At 46.2% G+C, this 24,019-nt stretch overlaps 1 protein-coding gene across 1 annotated transcript in view; it reads left to right on the top strand.

Moving 5' to 3' along the window:
- The window catches only part of NEURL4 (neuralized E3 ubiquitin protein ligase 4), a 62,434-nt gene that overhangs the window by 36,128 nt on the left and 2,287 nt on the right, over positions 1-24,019 (top strand). The window contains exons 20-28 of the mRNA XM_060281922.1: positions 1,582-1,734; positions 11,266-11,430; positions 14,615-14,773; positions 17,029-17,208; positions 18,599-18,692; positions 18,866-18,973; positions 20,521-20,665; positions 22,932-23,044; positions 23,238-23,430. Coding sequence (XP_060137905.1) covers positions 1,582-1,734; positions 11,266-11,430; positions 14,615-14,773; positions 17,029-17,208; positions 18,599-18,692; positions 18,866-18,973; positions 20,521-20,665; positions 22,932-23,044; positions 23,238-23,430 — 1,310 coding nt within the window. The remainder of the gene's footprint in view (positions 1-1,581; positions 1,735-11,265; positions 11,431-14,614; positions 14,774-17,028; positions 17,209-18,598; positions 18,693-18,865; positions 18,974-20,520; positions 20,666-22,931; positions 23,045-23,237; positions 23,431-24,019) is intronic.

Below are 24,019 nucleotides of genomic sequence, written 5' to 3'. Positions count from 1 at the left end.
GCTTCCGAGCGGCTTCAAGTATAAGGACAAACCTCCCTTTGCTTACTCAGCCCCGGAACGCCTGGTTTTTCTTTCAAAGTAAGTCGGGGAGACCTTTCCAATCCGGTCTCCAGGCCGGTCTTCGTCATCATGAGCCGACAAGAGCCTCCTTGTAAACGTGGCTCACTGCCTCACCGCCCTCGTTGCCCAAAGTGCCGCCGACAATGTATCCACAGTGGTGTCATAAAAAATATTTGGTAACATAGTTGGGCTCCATACCTGCCAAGTTGCTGTCGGAGAAATAAGGGACCGGGCAGAAGTAGCAGACCGGAAGTAGCGCTGCAGCCATTTTGGAACTGGGCGGAGCATGCTCAGAAGTGACTTTTGATGCTGCTTTGCCCAGTTCCAAAATGGCCGCCGCGCCAGAAGTCGCACTGCAGCCATTTTGGAACTGGGCAGAGCAGCATCAAAAGTCGCTTCTGAGCATGCTCCGCCCAGTTCCAAAATGGCCGCCGCGCCAGAATAAACCGGGGGAAAACAAAAGAAAATCCGTTTTTTCAGCTAGGAACAGCTGGAAAAACGGGGATTTCCCGGGGAATACGGGAGACTTGGCAGCTATGGTGGGCTCTATCCTTCTTTTTTAAAGAATTCATTTTCGCTTTTACCATTTTATATCATACATGAATCATAATCATTTTACAAATAGGATTCTCAGAATCCCCGAACTTCCCTCCACTCCTCCATGGTTCCCCCAGATATTCTCTTCAAACTGCATCGTATCATATTCTCCATGTTTTTTTCAAAACGCAATTTTTATCATAGTTCTCACTTCACTGCAAGTGTTTTTTAAAATCCTGCCAATGTTTTCAGTTGTTTACAGTGTTCTTTCAAGTAACTTAACCCCCCCCCCATTCTTTATTAAATTTATTGTCCTCTTGATCTCTGATTTTCCCGGTCACTTTCGCCAGTTTGGTGGTGTATCATCCATAGGTTGGGCTCTATCCATCAGGTCTCTTAGGTTTTCCCATCTCCTCCTTCCTTCACCTTCTTCCCTGCAACCCATTTTATTATGACTCCACCGTATTGTAAACTCCTATGAAACAGACTGTCTCTCTTCCTTCAAATAATATGATTCACATTTCTATATAATAACGCATGGAAATGTAGCTGATTATAGTCACTGTATCAGATTACAGTGGTGCCTCGCAAGATGAATTTAATTCATTCCATGGGTCTTTTCTTATAACGAAAAATTCGTCTAGCGAATCCCATAGGAATGCATTGAATTTTTTTTTAAAAAAAATTTTTGCCCATAGGAACGCATTAATTGAATTGAATTAATTGAATTTCAATGCGTTCCTATGGGAAACCGCGATTCGCTAGACGAATTTTTCATGAAACGAATTTGTCTAGCCAGGCAACCTCCGCTCGAAAAATCCTTTCGTTAAGCGGAAATTTCGTTAAGCAGGGCATTCGTTAAGCGAGGCACCACTGTACCTGTTTCTGAAGCCGCAGGAGGGGAGAGCGGCCTTTGTGGTCTGATCCTGCATTTGGAGCCCCTTGATTCCTCCACCCCTCACCCTGGCTGCCCCTTCCCCGCAGAACGTCTACGTCGTGCTCGATCTCTACGGGAGAGTCACGTCCGTCTCCATCGTCAGCTCCTCCCTGCTGGAAGAGGCAGACGGCACCAAGCCGCCCTCCGTCACCTCGGAGCCTTACAGTGAAGAGGAAGAAGAGGAGGAAGCAGCCACCCCCGTGAGTGCTTGCAATGAGTGTGTCCCAAATATCGGGAGGGAGGGAGGGAGGGGGTGGCATAGGGAGGGTCCTCGCGCTCTCTCCCCCCCCCTTATTCTTATATATATATAAATTTATTTATTTGGTTTTCCAAATTAAAATATTACAGAGATATATCAAACATAAATCATAAAAACAAGATCCCAAGGAATCCCCTGGACTTCCCTTCTTAATCTTTTATGACAGCCCAAATCTTTTACATCTCCATTGCGTCCAGAATTCGCCCTTAAACTACAAGCGATATTCCAATCCTACTAACAATTTTGACTGTTTACAATGGGCTTCAAGATATAAATTTCCCCCATTCCTTATTAAAATTTTGGTCTTCCCGATTTCTGATTCTTCCGGTCGTTTTAGCTATTTCGGCATAGTCCATCAACTTCGTCTCTGCCTTTCTTCTCTGGTAGGGAAGTAAAAAATAATAAGATGCCTTATGATGCCTTATGAGGAACGGCTTAGGGAGCTGGGTATGTTTAGCCTGGAGAAGAGAAGGTTAAGGGGTGATATGATAGCCATGTTCAAATATATGAAAGGATGTCATATGGAGGAGGGAGAAAGATTGTTTTCTGCTGCTCCAGAGAAGCGGACACGGAGCAATGGATTCAAACTTCAAGAAAGAAGATTCCACCTAAACATTAGGAAGAACTTCCTGACAGTAAGAGCTGTTCGGCAGTGGAATTTGCTACCAAGGAGTGTGGTGGAGTCTCCTTCTTTGGAGGTCTTTAAGCAGAGGCTTGACAGGCATATGTCAAGAATGCTTTGATGGTGTTTCCTGCTTGGCAGGGGGTTGGACTGGATGGCCCTTGTGGTCTCTTCCAACTCTACGATTCTATGATTCTATGAGTAATTCTTCTTGGGAATGTTTGTTAAATTTGTATCGTGCGAGAGCAGTGGTTCCCAACAGGTGGTCCGGGGACCCCCAGGGGTCCGCGAGCTATGCCAGAGGGGTCCGCAAGATGCTATTAGAATAAAAAATATATTAAATATATTTCGTATGATAACAGATTTTTTGTTTTGGCCGCTTCCTGCATGAGCAGAGTCTAGCGCAAAACTAGAATTAGGGAGGCATCATGGCGCGTGCCACGGCGCCACGGAGCTCCTAAGGGCAGCCAACGTGGTCGCGTTGCCTGAGCGACTCCTGAGCCGCGGGGATCGCCGCCGTTGCCGTGCGAGGGTCGGGGGGAGGCTCGGTAGACCAGCTGAGGAGTCCCCCCCCCAGCGAACCGGAATTTGGAGCCGGAATCTGGGGCGCCCGGCTGCTAATCAGCCGTTGATCAGGCGGGAACCCGGGACCCGCAGGCCTGGGATCTCCCGCCTCGCGGCACGCCGGGGCCTCGAAGAGTAAGCGGGGCGATCTTTTGCACTTACTACTACTACCATCGCCGCCGCGCTCAACTCGGAGGGGGAGAAGAGAGGAACCTTGTTCCAACCTCCGACCTGTCAATCATCCTCCCTACTGCTGCTGCGCCGCTGCACCAGGGTCGCCCGGCTATCCGGAGCCCCGGGACTGGAGGGACCCAGGAGGCAAGTGCGGGGGTGCCTAGGGAAGGAAAGAGGTCCTGGCCTCGCTGCCCCACTGCCGAGCCACCGCCATTTCTTCCGCCGCCGATATTGAAAGAGAGGTAGGCCCACCCTGAGCCCACTTTCCCGCCAAGTGAGCCAAAGGCCCAGAGGAAGGCCCAGTGGAAAGGCCTCGATTTTTCTATTTTCAAATATATATTTATTTTTATTGTTATAATTTTTTATTGTTATAATTTTTTATTGTTATAATTTTTTGAATTATTTTTATTATTATAAAAAAAATTTTTTTTGAACATATATATATATATATGTATATATATATATAGGGTTCTTTTTTAAAAAAAAAAAGAAATATAATTTTTTTTAAAAAAATTTTTTTTTTAAAGATATTTACGTATTACACACACACACACACTTCTCGTTTCCTTCTTTTAGAAAATATTCCTTTTCCTTAAAATTTTTCTTCTATAAAAATAGAAGTGATTTTTTTCCCTCTCTCTCTCCCCCTTTTTTTAGAAGAAGAGAGAGAGGGAGAATAATATTTTTTCCTTTTTTTTTATCTTTAACTGTATATATATATATATATATATTTTAAAAAAGAAGTATCATTACCCTTTATCCCTTTCGCTTTTTAACACCCAAACCCCCTCTTTTCATACACTTTAACCCTCTAAGAAAAATTCTTATTTTTACCCTCCATCCCACTTGTTACTTCTGCCCCTTTTCTCTCTCTCTTTTTCGACTCCTTCTTCCCTTTAATTTGAATCCCCCCCATCTACTCTGTTTATCACCCTATCTCCAATAGGGTAGCCTTTCCTCCCACCCATCACCTCCCCCTTTTAAAAAATAAAATAAAGTAAAGTAAAATAACTTAAAAAACAAAACAAAAAACCCCCACTTCTGTTATACCTTTATCTTCCTTCCTTCTTTCCAATACATAAACCTTTATCTTCCTTCCTTCTCTCCAATACATAAACCTTCTCCTTAAACCCCTTCCCAGAAGCTGGATTCCCCTTTATTCTTCTCTTCCTTATCTTCCCCTTCTACCTCACTTCTCACCCCACCCTCACTTTTGTTTTATACCCTTTTTGCTTGCTAGATTGCTTACTTGATCACCTCTAAATCGAACCCCCCCTTCATTTGCCTGTTTGTTTGTCTGTCTCTGCTTGTTTGTCTATCTGTCCACTGGTACACCCACCTCTCTGAGTACCAGACCACCGCTTTGACAACACTGTTGAGGCGAACACGACAACCTCAGAGGCGTCCTTATAACATCACCAAGGCATGACACAAATGATTGCCTAAACCGAACGCTCTGCAGAAGCCACCAGTCAACAACGCCTGATTAATCCAATAACCCAACACCCAGAAATCATCATCGCCATAACTCCTAACCGTAACACGTCCCACTCTGAGAGAATGCCAAACAAACCTCAAACCAAGAACGTCAAGGAAATGAAGGTGTCACCAACTAAAAAGATGGTAAAAAACAATGAGACCGCAACACCTCCTCAAAATGATGAAATATTACAACACCTAAGAGAAATGGAAGAGAGGATGACAAGTAAATTGGAAGCTGCAGTGGAAAATGCAACGACCCCTATACAGCTACTAATCAGTAATCTTACCTCCAGAGTGGAAGCTCTAGAAAAGAAGAATCAACTGCAAGAAGGAATAATAGAGCAATATCGGGATGAAACCACACGCATGAATGAGAAATTGTGCGAACTGGAAAGAGAAAATGAAGAATTGAGAATTAAACAAGCAGACATCGAAGACCGAAACAGACGCTGCAATATCCGCTTCCGCAACTTCCCAGAAAAAGCAGAGGAGAAAAGCCCAGCAGACCTAATTGTGAGCTGGTTGAAAGATACAATCCCAAATCTGACACTCGAGGTTTCCGATCTGGAAAGGGCACACAGAGCTCTAAAACCTTTGCCAAAACCTGGTGCCCACCCAAGAGACATCATAGTGTGCTTTTCACGCTACAGAAAAAAGGAGGAGATATGGAACAGCCTCAAGAACTCAACCAATCTCCATTACAAAGACAATTCCATATTGGTCCTACAGGATCTATCCCAGGACACCCTAAATCGGAGAAAAAACCTACGTCCATACACTCAGCTTCTTCAGCAAAAAGGGATTCGATACCGTTGGGGCTTTCCCTTCCGTCTCATCGTGACAACCGATACAACGCAATACATGGCTACCAACGAAAGGGAAGCCCAACAACTATTGAGGAACCTTGGGCTCGACCCTCCATCGAACCAGCAACAGAAAGACCCACCAAGTGACAGCCGAGATCAAGAAAGTGGAATAACAGTAAATGAATGGATGGAAGTAAAGAGGGGAAAGAGACAACAGAAGCAATACATCAAGACTCGTCGATTCAACCATCTACCATCGCGCACAAAATCATTCTACCGAACATTCTCCACAGGACGCCAAACCACGATCAACCGAACCAAAACATCACTGAGGAACAACCCTACAACAACAACAACAACAACCACAGCTGAATGAGGCAACTGGAAAGCATCTCAAACTGCAGGACTGGTGATCCCCCTACCCCCTCCCCCCTCCCCATAGGCCTTGAACATAACTATCATCATCAATATCCCCCCCCAACACCACACCTCCATAGAATCTACCCCATCCCAACCCCACCCCGACACCAGTCCAGATAACCTCAATCACATTCCCCATCAACCACAGCCCATATCTCCAGTATCCCTTTCATACCAAACAAGAGAAAAACAGCTCCCCCAACATCCATAACACAACTCACTATCAGGCTAAAACATGATACCTATTCAACAACATGGTGGCACCAGAGCGCGCCAACACATACACACACTCTAACACATCAGTGATGTTGCTATTAACATTGGCAACATTGCTCACGAACCTTATACCTGACACTAACATTACAAAACCACTCTACACCATCTCGCTGATCACCCCCTGTCACAAACGACAAGGGGGAAGGCCTGTCCTTGAGTACAGCCCTTCACATCAGCCGAGATCAAGGACCAACCGGCTATTTGCCAAAAGGTCCAAAATACCCCAAACGTACACCTATATAACTACATATAGGAAACCCTCTATAATTTACCTCCCACTCTTTAACCCGATTCTAATTTTAATCCCATTGAACCCCCACCCGCCACATCATAAGTCAGCGCAACTCCAATGGTTCAATACACAACACGAAGTGAGGGACATAGGACAACCCAGACGGGTTGGCAAGGAACCATCCTACAGAATGAATAAACAAGATGGCTAGCTTAAAAGCAATCACACTAAATGTGAGGGGGCTGGGAAATCCCATCAAGAGAAAACGTATCACCTCATACATAAATACCATGAAACCACACATCACCTTCCTACAAGAAATACACAACCCACCCAAAGGGAACAAACTCCTGAATGACCCTCGTTTTAGTCAACAATGGGTAGCACAAGGCTCAGGAAAGGCTCGCGGAGTAGCTGTAATAATTAGTAGAGACTTAAATTTCAAATCCATAACAGTCCTAAAGGACAAAAAAGGTAGATTCATTTTCATTAAAGGAATACTAGATGGCAAAATTAAACTGACAATTGGCTCATTATATGGCCCTAACTCGAGACAACTTGAATTCTTTCAAAAAACACTAAACAAGTTCCTTTCTTTCTCTGAGGGGGAAGCAATTCTAGGAGGCGACCTTAACTTAAATATTAAGGGCATAACTCTGGAAAACACACATCCTGTAAACTTACAGGCAACCCTCCTCAACCCCCCCTCCCAAACAACTAAGGCTTCTTACAAGTTACTAAAAATGTTAAAAAACAGGGGTCTCTATGACATCTGGGGCGAACACAACCCAGGAGACACCACCCACACATTCCAGTCCGGACGTCATGGTACAACGTCCAGACTGGACAGCATCCTGCTCACACAGGGTCTGATCCCCTTGGTAGAATCAACAAACATAGGCAGCATCAAAATCACAGATCATGCCCCAGTAGAAGTCACTGTTAAAATAGGTGAAGAAACGCAAACCACTCCATCATGGTCTTTCAGTCCCATTCTAACCACAAACACCCAAATTAGAGCAAGTATCACAAAAACTCTCCAAAACTATTTTAAGGAGAATGATGTAGACAATATAAATACCCCCCTCTTATGGGACGCTATGAAAGCGGTGACCAGAGGAGTTTGCATAAAAGAGAAAGCACTCCTTAAAAAACAAACCTCTTCAAAAATTAACAAAATAGAACAAGAAATTATTGCCCTCTCATCACGTTACAAACAAACAGGTTCCAAAAAACTACTTAAACTTCTAGAACAAAAGAGAAGAGAATTAGACTCCTTAGAAATCAACAAAACAATGATCAATATTTTATATTCTAAACAGCGCTTCTATGAGTACGGAGGGAAAAACTCCAGACTATTAGCAAATAGATGCAGGAAAAAAGCACTTAAAACAAGAATACACTGCATCACCAAAAAAGATGGCAACGTAACATTTTCCCCGAAAGAAATAACTTCTGAATTTGCAGAATTCTACTCCAACCTGTACACCTCCCACAACCCATCTGAGGAAGGAATTAGAAAATTCCTGGCAGGACTGACCATGCCCACTTTAACCGATGAAGAACAGGAACGCATGGACAGCCCTATCACCCCCGAGGAAATAGACACAGTTCTTAAAAACTTGAAATCACACAAAGCACCGGGCCCAGATGGCTTCACAGCAGAATTCTATAAAAAATTTAAGGAACCCCTGCTGCCCTATATGTTACGCCTATTTAATGATATCATGAAAGGGGGGCTTATCCCCAAAACATGGAATCACTCCAAAATAGTCTCCATCCCAAAGCCATTGAAGGACAACCTCAAAGTAGAATCTTACCGCCCAATCTCATTAATAAATCAGGATTACAAGATATTTACATCAATCTTGGCCAATCGCTTAAAAATCTTCCTAGGTAATTTAATAGTCCCAGACCAAACCGGTTTCGTCCCTGGTCGCAACATTACAGACCCTATCAGGAAATTACTGAACTTAATTGAACACAGCAAAACAACCAAACTTCCACTGACAATTATGTCCCTAGATATCCTCAAAGCTTTTGATTGCTTAGAGTGGAAATACTTATTAGCGGTACTAACTAAAATGAAATTTGGCCCCAACTTCCTTCAAATTCTCAAACAAATATATTCTCAAGCCTCAGCAAATTGCAGAATTAATAATATGAACTCAAACACCATAGCAATCCAAAGAGGCACAAAACAAGGATGTCCGCTGTCTCCATTCTTATTTATCCTGGCTTTGGAGCCCCTAGCGATCCGAATCCGAGCAGCCACAGACATCAAAGGAGTGGAAATAAAAGGCAGAAATTATAAGTTAGGGCTCTTTGCAGATGACCTAATGGTCACAACATCAGACCCCTTAAATACAGCAACCTCCCTAATCAGAGAACTCAACGCATTTGCAATGGTGTCGGGCTTACAGGTAAACTTTGGTAAATCAGAAGCCATGTGCTTCAACACCCCTCCTCACATCCAAAAAGAACTTACCAATATCACCAAAATAAAACTCTGTCACACCAAATTCAGATACCTAGGAGTACAAATAACCAAGAACCTCAACAAATTATACCTCCACAATTACAAACCCCTGTGGCGACAAATAAACAAAGACCTAAAAAGATGGGACAGTATGAGTTTCACTCTTTCAGACAAAATAGCCATGGTCAAAATGGTCATCCTCCCAAAACTAACCTACCTATTCCAAACCCTTCCAATTTGGATCCCCCCAACCCAACTTCATAAATGGCAGGGAAAATTACATTCTTTTATTTTCTCACATAAAAAACCAAGGATTAGCATCAAATACCTTCACCTCCCCACCTCAGCAGGAGGATGGGGAATCCCCAACATAGAAACATACTACAACGCCAACCAAATACGCCATATAATCCCATATATACTTGAAGACGAGACTAAACAATGGGTACATCTGGAAAGGGACTCAATTGAAAATATCTGCACCACAGCATATCCATTTCTCCCAAACAAATTAAGGAAGATTCCCACAACACTCAACAGATACACACAAACCATGTTCAAAGCATGGAAAGCAGAAACTAGTAAATTATCTCCAACCCCATCCCCATTAACTCCCCTGGCTTACCATCCATTGTTCCATCATGCAGCACAAAACCTCCAGATGAAGACCTGGCAAACCAAAGGTTTACATCGCTTAATAGACTTTTATAAAGACAACAAACCTTTGACACCACAAGAAATACAGGACAAACTAGAAGACATCCCAATGCCCTGGTTAGCACAACATCAACTACATGCCTTTCTGAACAACCCAACTGTAAAACCAGCAGCAACTAGACCCCTGACAGCTTTCGAAAGCCTCCTCCAATTGCCAAAAGGACACGGAAAAGGGATGGTATCTGCAATTTACAAGATACTAATTCAGACTCCCATAGATCCTCTGGACAAGATAAAACGACAATGGGAGGATGACATAGGGTATGAAATCAACCCTACCCAATGGACTAAAATGTGGTCGAAACCCCCTTTCAAATCTATATCAATGAAAAGAAAAGAACTCTCGTTGAAACTAATTCACAGATGGTACCTGACTCCACGAAAATTATCACTAATACGATCAGGAATCTCATCAAAATGTTGGAGAGGATGCACTTCCACAGGCACGTACCTCCACATGTGGTGGGAGTGCCCTAAAATTCAATCATTCTGGAAGACATCCATGCAAGAAATTTGTAACATAACTAAGCAAGTGCTAGAAATTACCCCAGAATTGGTTTTACTAAATATCTTTCAGGATAACAACGCTCACGCAAATCATAAAGAACTTATAATCCATCTGTTGTCAGCAACCAGAAATATCGTAGCCAGGCACTGGAGGGACTTATCGGGAGTGGGCTTGGACCAATGGTACCAAGTTGTATGGGAAACAGCCTTGCTAGAAAAACTAACCAGTAAGCTGAAACTGACACGGGGACAAACAGAAGAAGACACCTTCACCCCAGTATGGTTCCCCTTCATCACTTATACAACCCAACAGGACAATGACAAAAAATTACCGTCAGCATACAAATCAATATGGCTAACTTGATCAAAACACCCTCCCTCCCCACTCACGCAAGAAATTAAGGATCATCACAGCCAACCATAAATGAACAACCACATTCTAAGACAAATCCTGACCTCTCTCACCAACAAAGAAGCACGAACTAACAACAGAGAACCTGCACAAATGACGCTGACGCTGAACCCCTACACATATCAAGAAAAACAGAAACATCGGCAATCCACCACACCCAACTCCCCATCCCACCTACCTCTTTCCCCCCTTTCCCCCCCTTCCTCATAATGTCTCAACAAGTAAAAAATTGATGTGTAAAAATGATGCATGAAAAGAAAGAGACATTGCACTACCTTTGTAACCTAAGAAATTCTTTAATAAAAATAATTTACAAAAAAAAAAAAAAAATTTGTATCGTGCCCTTCATCTGCAGATCTCAGGGCGCTGCACAGCGTAAAAAATGCAATATAAAAGCACAAGATACATGATAGAAAACAAGAACGACAACCAAAAACCCCCCAAAACCCTCCCTCAAAGGCACTTAAAAGGGGTGTAAGATGTTACACCCCCTTATGCCAGCCTTGCCAACCTCCCAGATGCATTTGACTACAACTCCCATCAGCCCTCAGCCGGAACAGGCTGTTCCCCCGTCGGCCTCCAGCGTCCTACGGCTGATGGGAGTTGTAGTCTTATCGCACCAGGAGGGCTTCTCCCAGCCCTACCTGGGATTGACCGATAATAAAATAAATCACAATAACAGAAGCCGGGACTTTCTCCAGGCTCCTCCCTTCCCCGGTGCCTCTAGCCAGCTCTTTCCGTCCGCCTGACTCTGCGTCTCTCCCTCCCCCCCCCCCCCCAGTGCGAGAACGAAGCGCCGGCAGCCACGTCCTCCATGGAGTTCCTCGAGAACCACGGCAAGAACATCCTTCTCTCCAACAGCAACCTGACGGCCACTCGCGTCTCCAGCTACAACCAGGGCATCGTGGTCGTGGCCCAGCCTCTGCCGCCCCAGCAGCTCTTCCAGGTGGGTTCGAGGAGGAGGAGGGCAGATGTTTGGGGCCACCAAAACCTCTGGAGGGCATGGGGGTTTGCGAAGGCTGTTTCAGGATAACAAATGTTGTTGTTGTTGTTTAGTCGTGTCCGACTCTTCGTGACCCCATGGACCAGAGCACGCCAGGCACTCCTGTCTTGCACTGCCTCCCGCAGTTTGGTCAAACTCATGTTGGTAGCTTCGAGGACACTGTCCAACCATCTCGTCCTCTGTCGTCCCCTTCTCCTAGTGCCCTCCATCTTTTCCAACATCAGGGTCTTTTCCAGGGAGTCTTCTCTCCTCATGGGGTGGCCAAAGTATTGGAGCCTCAGCTTCACGATCTGTCCTTCCAGTGAGCACTCAGGGCTGATTTCCTTCAGAATGGATAGGTTTGATCTTCTTGCAGTCCATGGGACTCTCAAGAGTCTCCTCCAGCACCATAATTCAAAAGCATCAATTCTTCGGCAACCAGCCTTCTTTATGGTCCAGCTCTCACTTCCATACATCACTACTGGGAAAACCATCATTTAAACATCCCTAAAATATCAATGACCTCCCTTCTTCTCCTTTCATGGTTCATTTTTGCATATCATAAATCTCTGCATATTTTACAAAAGGAGACTTTGCGAGTGGCTTCCTGGGGGTGGGGTGGGGGTGGGGAAGCGTATTTCCTTCCCTAATAAATCGTTGCATGCCACCCCCAATCTCTGAGTGTCACAAGGTTTTGGGGAGTCCCAGACATGCTTACCCAAGGTTTGTGGTTGCTTTTGGAAAACGAGTCACAGCGGAGATTTGCCATGTATTTCGGAAAGATGGTTTATTTACACAAGCCTCACCCTGGGGCTATCATTGCCTTAGTTAGCTTTTAACACATGCTGATTCCAGAGGGTTAGAAGTGTCTAGTGCACAGCTTACACACCGTGGGTCTAGCGATCGCTTCACACAGGAGAGTAGCCTAGCTTAATAAACTTTTGACACTCCAAGCCTTAATGAGATTCTAGCACCCAATGGACCAGCGTTGGATTTAGGGTGGTGTCGGGTGCAAAATAATAACAACAGTCCTATATTTATACAGGTACCTGCACAATTATTGTGAAAATAAATATTATGGGGGTGCCAAATTTTGTCCTTGCTCAGGGCGCTGTCCCCTAACTGGACCCAGGAGTTTAGGGGAGTCCAGCACCCACAAACTCATCAGAATATATACTTAAACGTAAGTCCCACGGGGTTCAGTGGGGCTGATCCTCTCTCTTGCTGCCCCCCAGGAAAGTAAGACAGGCACTTGTAATGTGTGTGTGTGTGTGTGTGTGTGTTTCTGATGGGGTGGAGGTCAGCTTCTCAAAGCGGTGAAGAGGAATAAAGAGGGAGTTTATTTTTAACAATATTATATATATATAAGAAACCCCATTCACCAACAGGTCCCCTGGACCCCTGACCATTAGGTCCAGTGGTCGTGACCGACTCTGGGGTTGCGGCGCTCATCTCGTGTTACTGGTTTGTTGTTATTTAGTCGTTTAGTTGTGTCCAACTCTTCGTGACCCCATGGACCAGAGCACGCCAGGCACTCCTGTCTTCCACTGCCTCCCGCAGTTTGGTCAAACTCATGTTCGTAGCTTCGAGAACACTGTCCAACCATCTCGTCCTCTGTCGTCCCCTTCTCCTAGTGCCCTCCATCTTTCCCAACATCAGGGTCTTTTCCAGGGAGTCTTCTCTCCTCATGGGGTGGCCAAAGTATTGGAGCCTCAGCTTCAGGATCTGTCCTTCCAGTGAGCACTCAGGGCTGATTTCCTTCAGAATGGATAGGTTTGATCTTCTTGCAGTCCATGGGACTCTCAAGAGTCTCCTCCAGCACCATAATTCAAAAGCATCAATTCTTCGACGATCAGCCTTCTTTATGGTCCAGCTCTCACTTCCATACATCACTACTGGGAAAACCATAGCTTTAACTATACGGACCTTTGTAGGCAAGGTGATGTCTCTGCTTTTTAAGATGCTGTCTAGGTTTGTCATTGCTTTTCTCCCAAGAAGCAGGCGTCTTTTAATTTCGTGACTGCTGTCACCATCTGCAGTGATCAAGGAGCCCAAGAAAGTAAAATCTCTCACTGCCTCCATTTCTTCCCCTTCTATTTGCCAGGAGGTGATGGGACCAGTGGCCATGATCTTGTTTTTTTTTTATGTTGAGCTTCAGACCATATTTTGCGCTCTCCTCTTTACCCTCATTAAAAGGTTCTTTAATTCCTCCTCACTTTCTGTCATCAAGGTTGTGTCATCTGCATACCTGAGGTTGTTGATATTTCTTCCGGCAATCTTAATTCCGGCTTGGGATTCATCCAGTCCAGCCTTTCACATGATGAATTCTGCATATAAGTTAAATAAGCAGGGAGACAATATACAACCTTGTCGTACTCCTTTCCCAATTTTGAACCAATCAGTTGTTCCATATCCAGTTCTAACTGTAGCTTCTTGTCCCACATAGAGATTTCTCAGGAGACAGATGAGGTGATCAGGCACTCCCATTTCTTTAAGAACTTGCCATAGTTTGCTGTGGTCGACACAGTCAAAGGCTTTTGCATAGTCAATGAAGCAGAAGTAGACGTTTTTCTGGAACTCTCTAGCTTTCTCCATAATCCAGCGCATGTTTGCTATTTTGTCTCTGGTTCCTCTGCCCCTTCGAAATCCAGCTTGCACTTCTGGGAGTTCTCGGTCCACATACTGCCTAAGCCTGCCTAAACAAATATATAGCAGATAAATAAATCCTACCTACGGCAGGCATGTCCTAGGTCCGTTTTGGGGGCTTAATCTGGCCCCTGGGGCAGTTTATTTCCTGGGATAAAATCCTAAAAAAACCCTCAAGAACTTCAAAAAAAGGTCAGCAACTTTGGTCCGGCCCTTGGCTCTTCACTTCTTTGAAAAAAGTTTGGACACCACTGGTCCATGGGGAGGGTTACTGTGTATGCTGCTATGCTCTGGATTTTTTGCGCTTTCATATTTTAAACCGCCCCGCAGTCCTCGGCTGGAGGGCTGTACGGAAATTGAATGAATAAAAATAAATAAGCGGTGTCGCACCAATGTTAAGACTGTGGCACATGCCGGGAGGGGGGGGTGTTCTTGCATGCTGTCTCTACCCCTGCCCCGTGGCAAAACCTCTCGGCTCACATCCTGCCCTGTCTGTCCTCAGTTCCAGATAGACTCCTTGAATCAGCAGTGGACGTCTTCGCTCTCCCTGGGGGTCATTGGCAGTTCCCCCGAGCGGCTCAATTTCCCCGCCACGGCCTGCTCCCTCAAGCGCTCCACCTGGCTGCTGCAACGCGATTCGGTCTTCCACAACTCCCTGAAGGTGAGGGGAGGGAGGGAGGCGGTGGGCCGGGCTCCTTTCAAATACATTCTGTGGCTCCCCCCCCCATCATATATTTATTTATGGTGTTGACATTGTTTTAGAAAAAAACTGCTCCTTTTCCCTTATGCGGTATCCAAGACTTCCCTATCATTGCATATGCAGAGGGATACGTAAGCGGAGGTACAACTGTACATACCCTGTTTCTCCGAAAATAAGACGTAGCCATAAAATAAGCCATAGCAGGATTTTTTCGCATTCAAGGAATACAAGCCATACCCCGAAAATAAGCCATAGTGATAGGCAGTTTAACCTTTTAGGTTAAACTGTACCATACTTAATAATAATCAAAAAGACATCCCCTGAAAATAAGCCATAGTGTGTTTTTTTGAGGAAAAATAAATAATAGAATCATAGAGTTGGAAGAGACCACAAGGGCCATCCAGTCCAACCCCCTGCCGAGCAGGAAACACCATCAAAGCATTCTTGACATATGCCTGCCAAGCCTCTGCTTAAAGACCTCCAAAGAAGGAGACTCCACCAATAAGACGGTATATATTGATTAAGCCCGCCTGCCAGATGAAGACACAGGGGGCAGGCCTTCAAGTTGCGCTGATAATCCACCCCCAGGCCAATAGCCAAGTGTCCCAATCCAATCGCATCAAAGCAAACCATTGTTGGCACCTGTCTGTCTCGAGAGACAATGGAGTGCGCCTCCAGGGGCATTGTGCCTGGAGTTCCTGGGCTGCCCAGAGGACAAGACCCCCCTCTCAGCCTTGCAGGTGTGGCTCAAAGGAAAGGTTGGAATATTTTCTTATTTTCTCTGGCTATATCTGTGTCTAGTATGCCCAATTAAAAAATTTTTTTGACCTGGTAATATATTGCAAATCCTTATGTGTGTGTGTGTGTGTGTTTGTGTGTGCTATTAGGGTGATGACTTTTTTACAACCTCATTTCCCTGAATCATAATTTGATGAGCTTTCATTAAAGATTAGATAAAATCTTACTTTCAAAGAGATAAGATTAAAAAAAAAACCTCACGCACAAAATGATTTTAAAAAATTTATTTATCAGTTTTTTTACCATTTTTGAAGTCGCTGTAAGCAGATATAAAATTGAACCCAAGCTTTAGAGTCACATATATACAACATTATATAGGGTCATCAAACACACAAGGAAGCTTTTTTTAGCTGCAGTAACAGTATAGACGCCGCTAGAGGACGATGTTTTGCTACCTCTCCTGTAGGTTCTTTTCCCAGCATGCCCGGCAGGGTCTGCTGGCTGAGATTTGAGGTCCCAAAAAGGGGCTTTTACCTTGCGCAGGTGTGACATTTGTATACCCTATGTTGCTGAGAACACTCCCCATTGTGGAATGTGGTGGTGTGTCCAAATTTGATACGAAATATATACTGTATAGAATTGTTAATACAATTTTATGAAATGGTAAAACAGCATACAAAAAATTTTAAAATGATTTGTGCATGACCTTTTTTAATATTTCAATGGAATATACCTCATTTTAGTCATTAATAGGCAAAAGTTCATCCATTTGTGCTACAGGAAATAATTTTTGAGGGGAAAAAAAGTCATCACCCTAGTGTGCTATGCAAAAAATCGCAATGCGGGGGAAACTGTGAAGCCAGCCGGTGCTTCTACACAGCTACATCCTTCTTTCAGACATGGTGATCTATCATCAGTATATTGTGATGTCTAGCTGTTGATGCATCACAGTGGAGTTCATAAGTTTGGTCAGTACATTTCCGAGCACAATTCAAAGTGTTGGTGCTGACCTTGAAAGCCCTAAACGGCCTCAGTCCAGTATACCTGAAGGAGCGTCTCCACCCCCATCATTCTGCCCGGTCACTGAGGTCCAGCGCCGAGGGCCTCCTGGCGGTTCCTTCATTGCGAGAAGTGAGGTTGCAGGGAACCAGGCGGAGGGCCTTCTTGGTAGTGGCACCCGCCCTGTGGAACGCCCTTGCATCTGATGTCAAAGAGATAAACAACTACCAGACTTTTAGAAGACATCTGAAGGCAGCCCTGTTTGGGGAAGCTTTTAATGTTTAATAGATTATTCTATTTTAATATTCTGTTGGAAGCTGCCCAGAGTGGCTGGAGAAACCCAGCCAGATGGGCGGGGTACAAATAATACATTATTTTTATTTATTATTATTCATGGACCATGTGCGCAGACTGTCCACCCTTGTGGAGCTGAGTCCCCCCCTCTCCAAACCCGTCTTCTCCTCCTCCTCCCGCTCCAGATCTGCGAGAACTACGGCCCCAACTTGGACACCTGCCCCGAGGGGACAGTCCTGGGCCTTTTGGTAGATTCGAGCAGCTGCCTCCACCTCTACGTCAACGGCATGGACCAGGGGGTGGCCGCGCAGGACATCTTGAACCCCTGCTACGTCCTCATCGACCTCTACGGGCAGTGCGAGCAGGTGAGAGCGGTTTGGGTTTCCCCCCGAGGATGGATTTGGGACAGAGAAAAGAAAGTCCTCCTCGGCGCAGCTCATAGTTAAACTACGGAACTCCCTCCCGCAGGAGGCAGTGAGGGCCAACAGCCTACTGACTTTAAAAGAGGATTGGACAAATTAATGGAAGACAGGGCTATCGAAGGCTCCTAGCCAGGGTGGCTACATGTTCTACCTATGAAGACGGTTCAGAAACTTCAGCCGGTGCAGAATTCAGCGGCCAGGTTGCTCACCGGAGCAAGGCGGTTTGAGCATCTCGCACCGATCCTGGTCCGTCTGCGCTGGCTACCAATTGGTTTCTGGGCCCAATTCAAAGTGCTGGTTTTGACCTATAAAGCCTTAAACGGCTCAGGACCACAATACCTCAAGGACCGTCTCTTCCCATAGGAACCTACCCGGACCCTGAGATCATCTTCTGAGGCCCTCCTTCGTGTGCCTCCTCGAGAAGTCCGGAGCATAGCTGCCAAGTCTCCCGTTTTCCCCGGGAAATCCCTGTTTTTTCCAGCTGTTCCTAGCTGAAAAAACAGATTTTTTTTGTTTTCCCCCGGTTTATTCTGGCGCGGCAGCCATTTTGGAACTGGGCGGAACATGCTCAGAAGCGACTTTTGATGCTGCTTTGCCCAGTTCCAAAATGGCTGCAGTGCGACTTCTGGCGCGGTGGCCATTTTGGAACTGGGCAAAGCAGCATCAAAAGTCACTTCTGAGCATGCTCCGCCCAGTTCCAAAATGGCGGCAGCGCTACTTCCGGTCTGCTATTTCCGGCCCGGTCCCTTATTTCTCTGACAGCAACTTGGCAGGTATGGTCCGGAGGGTGGCAACACGAGAACGGGGCCTTCTCTGCAGTGGTGTCTTCATTATACAGTCGTACCTCGGGTTACGAACTCCGCAAACCCGGGAGTATTTTCACCACGCGTGCATGCGCAAAGCACGAAAATCGCAGAAATGGCACTTTGCGCATGTGCAAAATGGCGCTTCGGGTTATGACCATTTCGGGTTACGAATTGCGTCCCGGAATGGATCGTGTTCGTAACCCAAGGTACCACTGTACACCTTTAGGCGCCAGGCAAAAACATTACTTTTGAACCAGGCCTTTGGTTCATCTGATTTACATCCAACACTCTTTTAGAATGTGGTGGGCTTTTGGGGGGGGGCGGTATTACTGGGTTGTTGTTTTTATTTTGATGGTATATTTTGTGGTTTCATGTTTTGATTTTGTTCTGTGAAGTGCCCTGAGACCTCCGGGTAAAGGACGATAGAATAATGCCTCCACAGTCAGGGGCAGTAATGTTTCTGAAGACCAGTTGCCCAGATCTCTGTCCTTCTCCTCCCTGCTTCTCAAGCCCTGCCTTCTTCCTAGGTAACCATCGTGACGAACGACACTCCAGCCGTGGGCGCGGAGGGAGCCGACCCCCACAACCAGGGCGACATGGAGAAGGCAGACATGGTGGACGGTGAGCAAACAACCCCCCCACCCCCGTCTCCCCTTCGCTTTCCAGGACTGGGCTTCCTTGTTTTTGCAACCTTTGCTGCTGCTCGCGGTGCAAGTTCCGATAGCCAAAGGTGACACAGAGCACCTGGAGGTGTGGATGTCTGGCTCACCTGTATTGAACACCTGTATTTGCAGGTATCAAGGAGAGCGTCTGCTGGACTCCCCCCGTAGACCTGAACACCATGAAGACCTGTGAATACCACGCCCTCTGTGCCCGCTTCAAAGACCTCCTGCTGCTGCCCGGTGAGCAAAATTAGGCACATTTGCATGGATTTGCATAATTTATTCCATGCTGGCTGGTCCTACCGGTAGGAACATGCACAAATTAGATTTATGCTATTTTTTATTTTTTAAACTGTTTAGGAGAGAGCCTTCTCCAGCCAGTTCCCTTCGGACATTTTGGACTACAAAGCCCATCAGCCAGCGGGGCTCAGACTGATGGGAGTTGTAGTCCAAGACATCTGGAAGAAACAAGATTGGGGAAGGCTTTCTTAGAAAAAGAGGAAGGGTTTGGAAATCAGACACCGCTAATTGAATACTGCAGTTAATTGCTTTTTTAAAAATGGGGCATCTCTTCCAGACAGGCCTGCCAGGGACAATGCACCCTTACAGAATTACAGTTCCCAGAGTTCCCTGGGAAGAGGGGCTGATTGTTAAACCACTCCAGGAGAGGGGGAAGGAGGGGTCTCCCAACAACTCTCAGCACCCTTAACAAACTACACTTCCCAGGATTCCTTGGGCAGAAGCCATGACTGGTATCACAGTGTTTTAAATGCACGATGTAAATGTGGCCTGCTTATTTCATGACATTTCATGAAATCACTTGGTTGTAAAAACAACAACCACCCTGAGAATCGGGTTATTGTTAAGCAAAATTAACAATAATTTGAAGGCCTTTGAAATTAAAATGGACTAAAAACAGATTGGGGTAGATCTACACACAGGAGAAACACGTGATAAATAAGTCAGAAATTAAATTGTTAAAACAAAAGGGGGGGTGGAAACGGCTATGGCAGGGGTCCCCAAACTACGGCCCCCGGGCCAGATGCGGTCCAATTGGCCTCCCAATCCGGCCCGTGACGACCCCCGCCGCTGCCCGCTCTTACGGCGCGGCGGCGATCTTCAAAATCTGCAAAAAAACGCCGAAAATCCTTTGTGCGCATGCATATGGGCCTCTCCCGACCCAGAAGAGGTCATTTCCGATGCACTTCCGGGTCGGGGGGAGGCCCATACGCACGCGCACAAGCGATTTTCAGCGATTTTTTCCCGAGCGTGTGCGCATGCGCACGGGCGCGCACTCCCCCGCCCTCCAGCCCGCTGCGTGCGCACTCCCCTGCCCTCCGGCCCGCCGCGCGGTCGGCGCGGCGGGCACCGGCCCAAAGCCCGGTAAGTCTGGGGACCCCTGGGCTATGGAAAATCGCAAAAGATTTTTTTATTTTTAGTTGCTCTCCAGTGCCATCTGCTGTTGCATGTTTGTAACACACTCAAAACACTGTGTTTTTTTTTACTAATGTAGCTGAGTCCTCGCACAAGTTTCTAACCTAGTGGGTAAACACAACTGCTTTTGAGTGATGTCAATAGGCAGGGAGTTCCAAAGTGTAGGCGCTGCCGCACTAAAACAGCTTGCTCTTTATTAGTTTTTCAAAATGCGAACGCTACAGCCTTGCCAAAGGTTCTTTTTCGTGTGCCGTGGTAGAACACACAGGGCATATTTTGGGTCCCCCTCTCCTGTTTTTTCCTGACCTGCGCCGCTTCTGCCTCATCCGCCCTGCCCCAATCTCTTTCGCCAGACGACTACTTCGTGGAAGACCCCAAGTTCAGCCTCTGCTACTGCGAGTCGTGTCACAAGCTCCGGGGCGACGAGGCCTATTACAAGCGGGGGGAGCCTCCCCGGGACTACGCTCTGCCTTTCGGGTGGTGCCGTTTCAACCTCAGGTACTGAGGCCTAACGCCGAGTAAATTGGCAAAAATGTATACAGTGCTACCTTGGTTCTCAAACTTAGTCCGTTCCGGAAGTCCCTTCCAAAACCAAAGCGTTCCAAAACCAAGGCACGCTTTCCCATAGAAAGTAACACAAAACGGATTAATCCGTTCCAGACAACCCCTAAAACAGCCATTTAACATGAATGTTACTATCTTAACGAGACCACGGATCCATAAAATGAAAGCAATAAGCCACGGAGCAATGGATTCAAACTTCAAGAAAGAGGATTCCACCTAAACATTAGGAAGAACTTCCTGACAGTAAGAGCTGTTCGGCAGTGGAATTTGCTGCCAAGGAGTGCGGTGGAGTCTCCTTCTTTGGAGGTCTTTAAGCAGTGGCTTGACAGGCATATGTCAAGAATGCTTTGATGGTGTTTCCTGCTTGGCAGGGGGGTTGGACTGGATGGCCCTTGTGGTCTCTTCCAACTCTATGATTCTATGATTCTATTCTATGTACTGCAATCACACAATCAATCAGTCAGTAGCTGAACCGGGTTCCACACAGTCACAAACACAAAAAATTGAGCCACAAAAACGCAAAACAAATAGCAAAAACAGACAGACCTCAGCGTAACATTCAAAACGGAAGGGTGGCACTCAAAACAGAGCACGTTCGGCTTCTGGAAAAAGTCCGCAAACCGGAACACTTACTTCCAGGTTTGCAGTGTTTAGGTTCCAAGTTGTTTGAGTACCAAGGCGTTTGAGAACCAAGGGACCACTGTAAATCTAAATCAAACAAGTGTTGCAAATGTAAAGAGAAAGAAGGTTCTTTTTATCATATGTGGTGGTCTTGTAGCAAAGTTAAAGCTTCCTGGGAAATGATAGATAATGAATTGGAAAGGATTTTTAAAAGCACTTTTGTTTAAAAAAACAAGCCAGAAGCTTTTCTTTTGGGAATTATAGGGACAGAACTACCTAAATTGTTTAGAAACCTATTCATGCATGCGACTACAGCGGCAGGAATGTTACTTGCCCCGAAATGGAAAGAAGCAGAAGTCCCAGCAAAGGAAGAATGTATGCAAAAACTTGTGGAATATGCAGAAATGGCGAAACCTACCGGGAGATTAAGAAATCAAGACAACAAACTTTTTATAAAAGAATGGAAATGGTTTATTGAGTATTTACAGATAAATTGTAAACAGATAAGAACACTGGCGGGATTATTGTAATAACCTGCAGTTTTATAAGAGTATATATTTGAAGTAGATGAATAAGTGAGCGAATTAAGTTAATTTGGATATGCAGAAGATACTAAAAATGAATTTAAGGCAGGCATAGGCAAACTCGGCCCTCCAGATGTTTTGAGACTACAACTCCCATCATCCCTGACCACTGGTCCTGTTAGCTAGGGATGGTGGGAGTTTGTTCAGTTTCTGATAATTGGTTCTCATGGGAAACTTACAGATTCTTGCTTCACACAATTAACTCAAGGCAGTGTCAATTTACTCTTGGCAGGAAGCCAAGGTCTGCTTGGCCTGGAAACTACTCTCTGATTGGTTAACGACCAGCACTGAACTCTGTTATCTAGGAATACTAGCACAGTTGTTCCTTGTTGGGTGTTAGGAGTAGGAGTGCTGCGTATGGTTGGAGAGAGAGAGACAGAGAGGATTTATTTTGCTTTGCTTTGTATGCAGAAACTCTGCTGGTTTTATTTTTTTTTAATAAATCCTGTAAATAGTTATTCTGCGTCTAGCCGATTAGTCATTTCCACCTCAACTAGCTTCTGTGCTGTGCAGGAAAACTCTGCTACGTTTGGGCTAAAGCCACTAGAGCTATGCCTGACACTTCAAAATTCTAAGAGAGTTGTGGTCCCAAAACATCTGGAGGGCCGAGTTTGCCTACGCCTGATTTGGGGAACTGCAGAAAGAGGGGGAAGGAAGTCAAGTTTTGAAATGTTGAAATGATTGTAAAATTTGTGAAATGTATAAATCTGAAAAGCATAATTTTTTTAAAAAAAAAGTAAAGGGGGGGGGGCACACAAGGAGTTGCCTAGAAGCACAAACCACAGAGCTGTTGGTCTCCCTAGGCTGAAGTGAGACGGAGAGAATTGCTTCCATCTGGCAATATAAACTTCAGAAGATTCCTCCTGGATCAGGCCAATAGTCCACCTGTTCTCACAGGGTTTCGCACTTATTGCATTCCTCCTTTTCTGTGGGTTTGTTCCCCCCCACCCCACCCCACCCCACCCCAAAGTAACCCTTTCCCGTCTTCTCGGCAGGGTAAATCCCCGGTTGGAGGTGGGAAACACCTGTAAGAAATGGCACATGGCCTATCACGGGACGAGCATCGGATCCGTTCGGCGCATGCTGGACCAAGGAGAGCTGGTGCCAGGTAAGGGGGTGGTGCGGAGGTTGTGTTTGCTGGGGGTGGGGGGATGCCAACTCCTGCCTCTGCAATGCCTTTGTCACCGTCCCCTACAGGACAGTTCCCTCCCCCCCGCTCGACATCGTCGCTTCCCCCCCCCCCCAAGCCCATCAGGAGAGGCTGACCCAACCTTGCGTCTCTTCCTCCTCCCTTTCCGCAGGAAGCACGTCGATCCTGAGCTGCCGCCCGGTCAAGGCGGACCCGCAAGGCGGGGGCGGGGGTGGCGGGGGCGGTAGTGGGGGGTACCACGAGCCCGAGGAGAACAGCTCCCACAGCCGTGAGGACCTGCAGCGCGTCCTGCTGTCTCCCACGCTGCGCTACGCCGGACTGGAGCCTTTCGCCACCAAAGTGCAGTACGTATCCCGGTGTGTGTGTGTGCGTGGAGCAGGCGGGGCGCCAGTGTGGCACAGTGGCTGCTAGAGCAGCGTTTCTCAAGCTCGGGTGCCCCGCTGTTTTGGGACTACAACTCCCATCATCCCTGGCTGCTGGTCTTGCCTGCTAGGGAGGATGGGAGCCGTAGTCCGACAACAGCAGGGTTGAGAATCGTTGGCGTTGAGAGTGTATGACCCTAGGAGCTGGGGGGACAAGGGTTCGGCTCCCCCAGCTCAGCCATGAAGCTCCCCTTGTGTGGGGGGGGGAGGCCCAGTCACTGCCTTTCTCTGCCTAGCCTACCTCACAGGGTTGTTGTAAGGAGGAATCGACCAGGAGGAGAAGCATGTGGAAGCAGTAAACAGAATTTTAAAAAAGCGAGGGAGGGAGAAATAGGCTTCTTCTTTCCTCTCCATCTCAAGGAAGCAGACCGTGAGAGAGCAAGCAGGGAGACCGTCCAGGTGATGCTGTTTTTGGATTGAGAAGCAGGGAAATGGATTCTCAAAATCGAAGAGTTTAGAGATCTCTCCCCACACACTCGCCCCCCCCCTCAAAACCCCTGGTAACTTGAAG

The sequence above is a fragment of the Zootoca vivipara genome, chromosome 13 (assembly GCF_963506605.1).
Source record: "Zootoca vivipara chromosome 13, rZooViv1.1, whole genome shotgun sequence".
Classification (NCBI taxonomy): Eukaryota; Metazoa; Chordata; class Lepidosauria; order Squamata; family Lacertidae; genus Zootoca; species Zootoca vivipara.
This window is presented reverse-complemented; position numbering and strand designations above follow the sequence as displayed.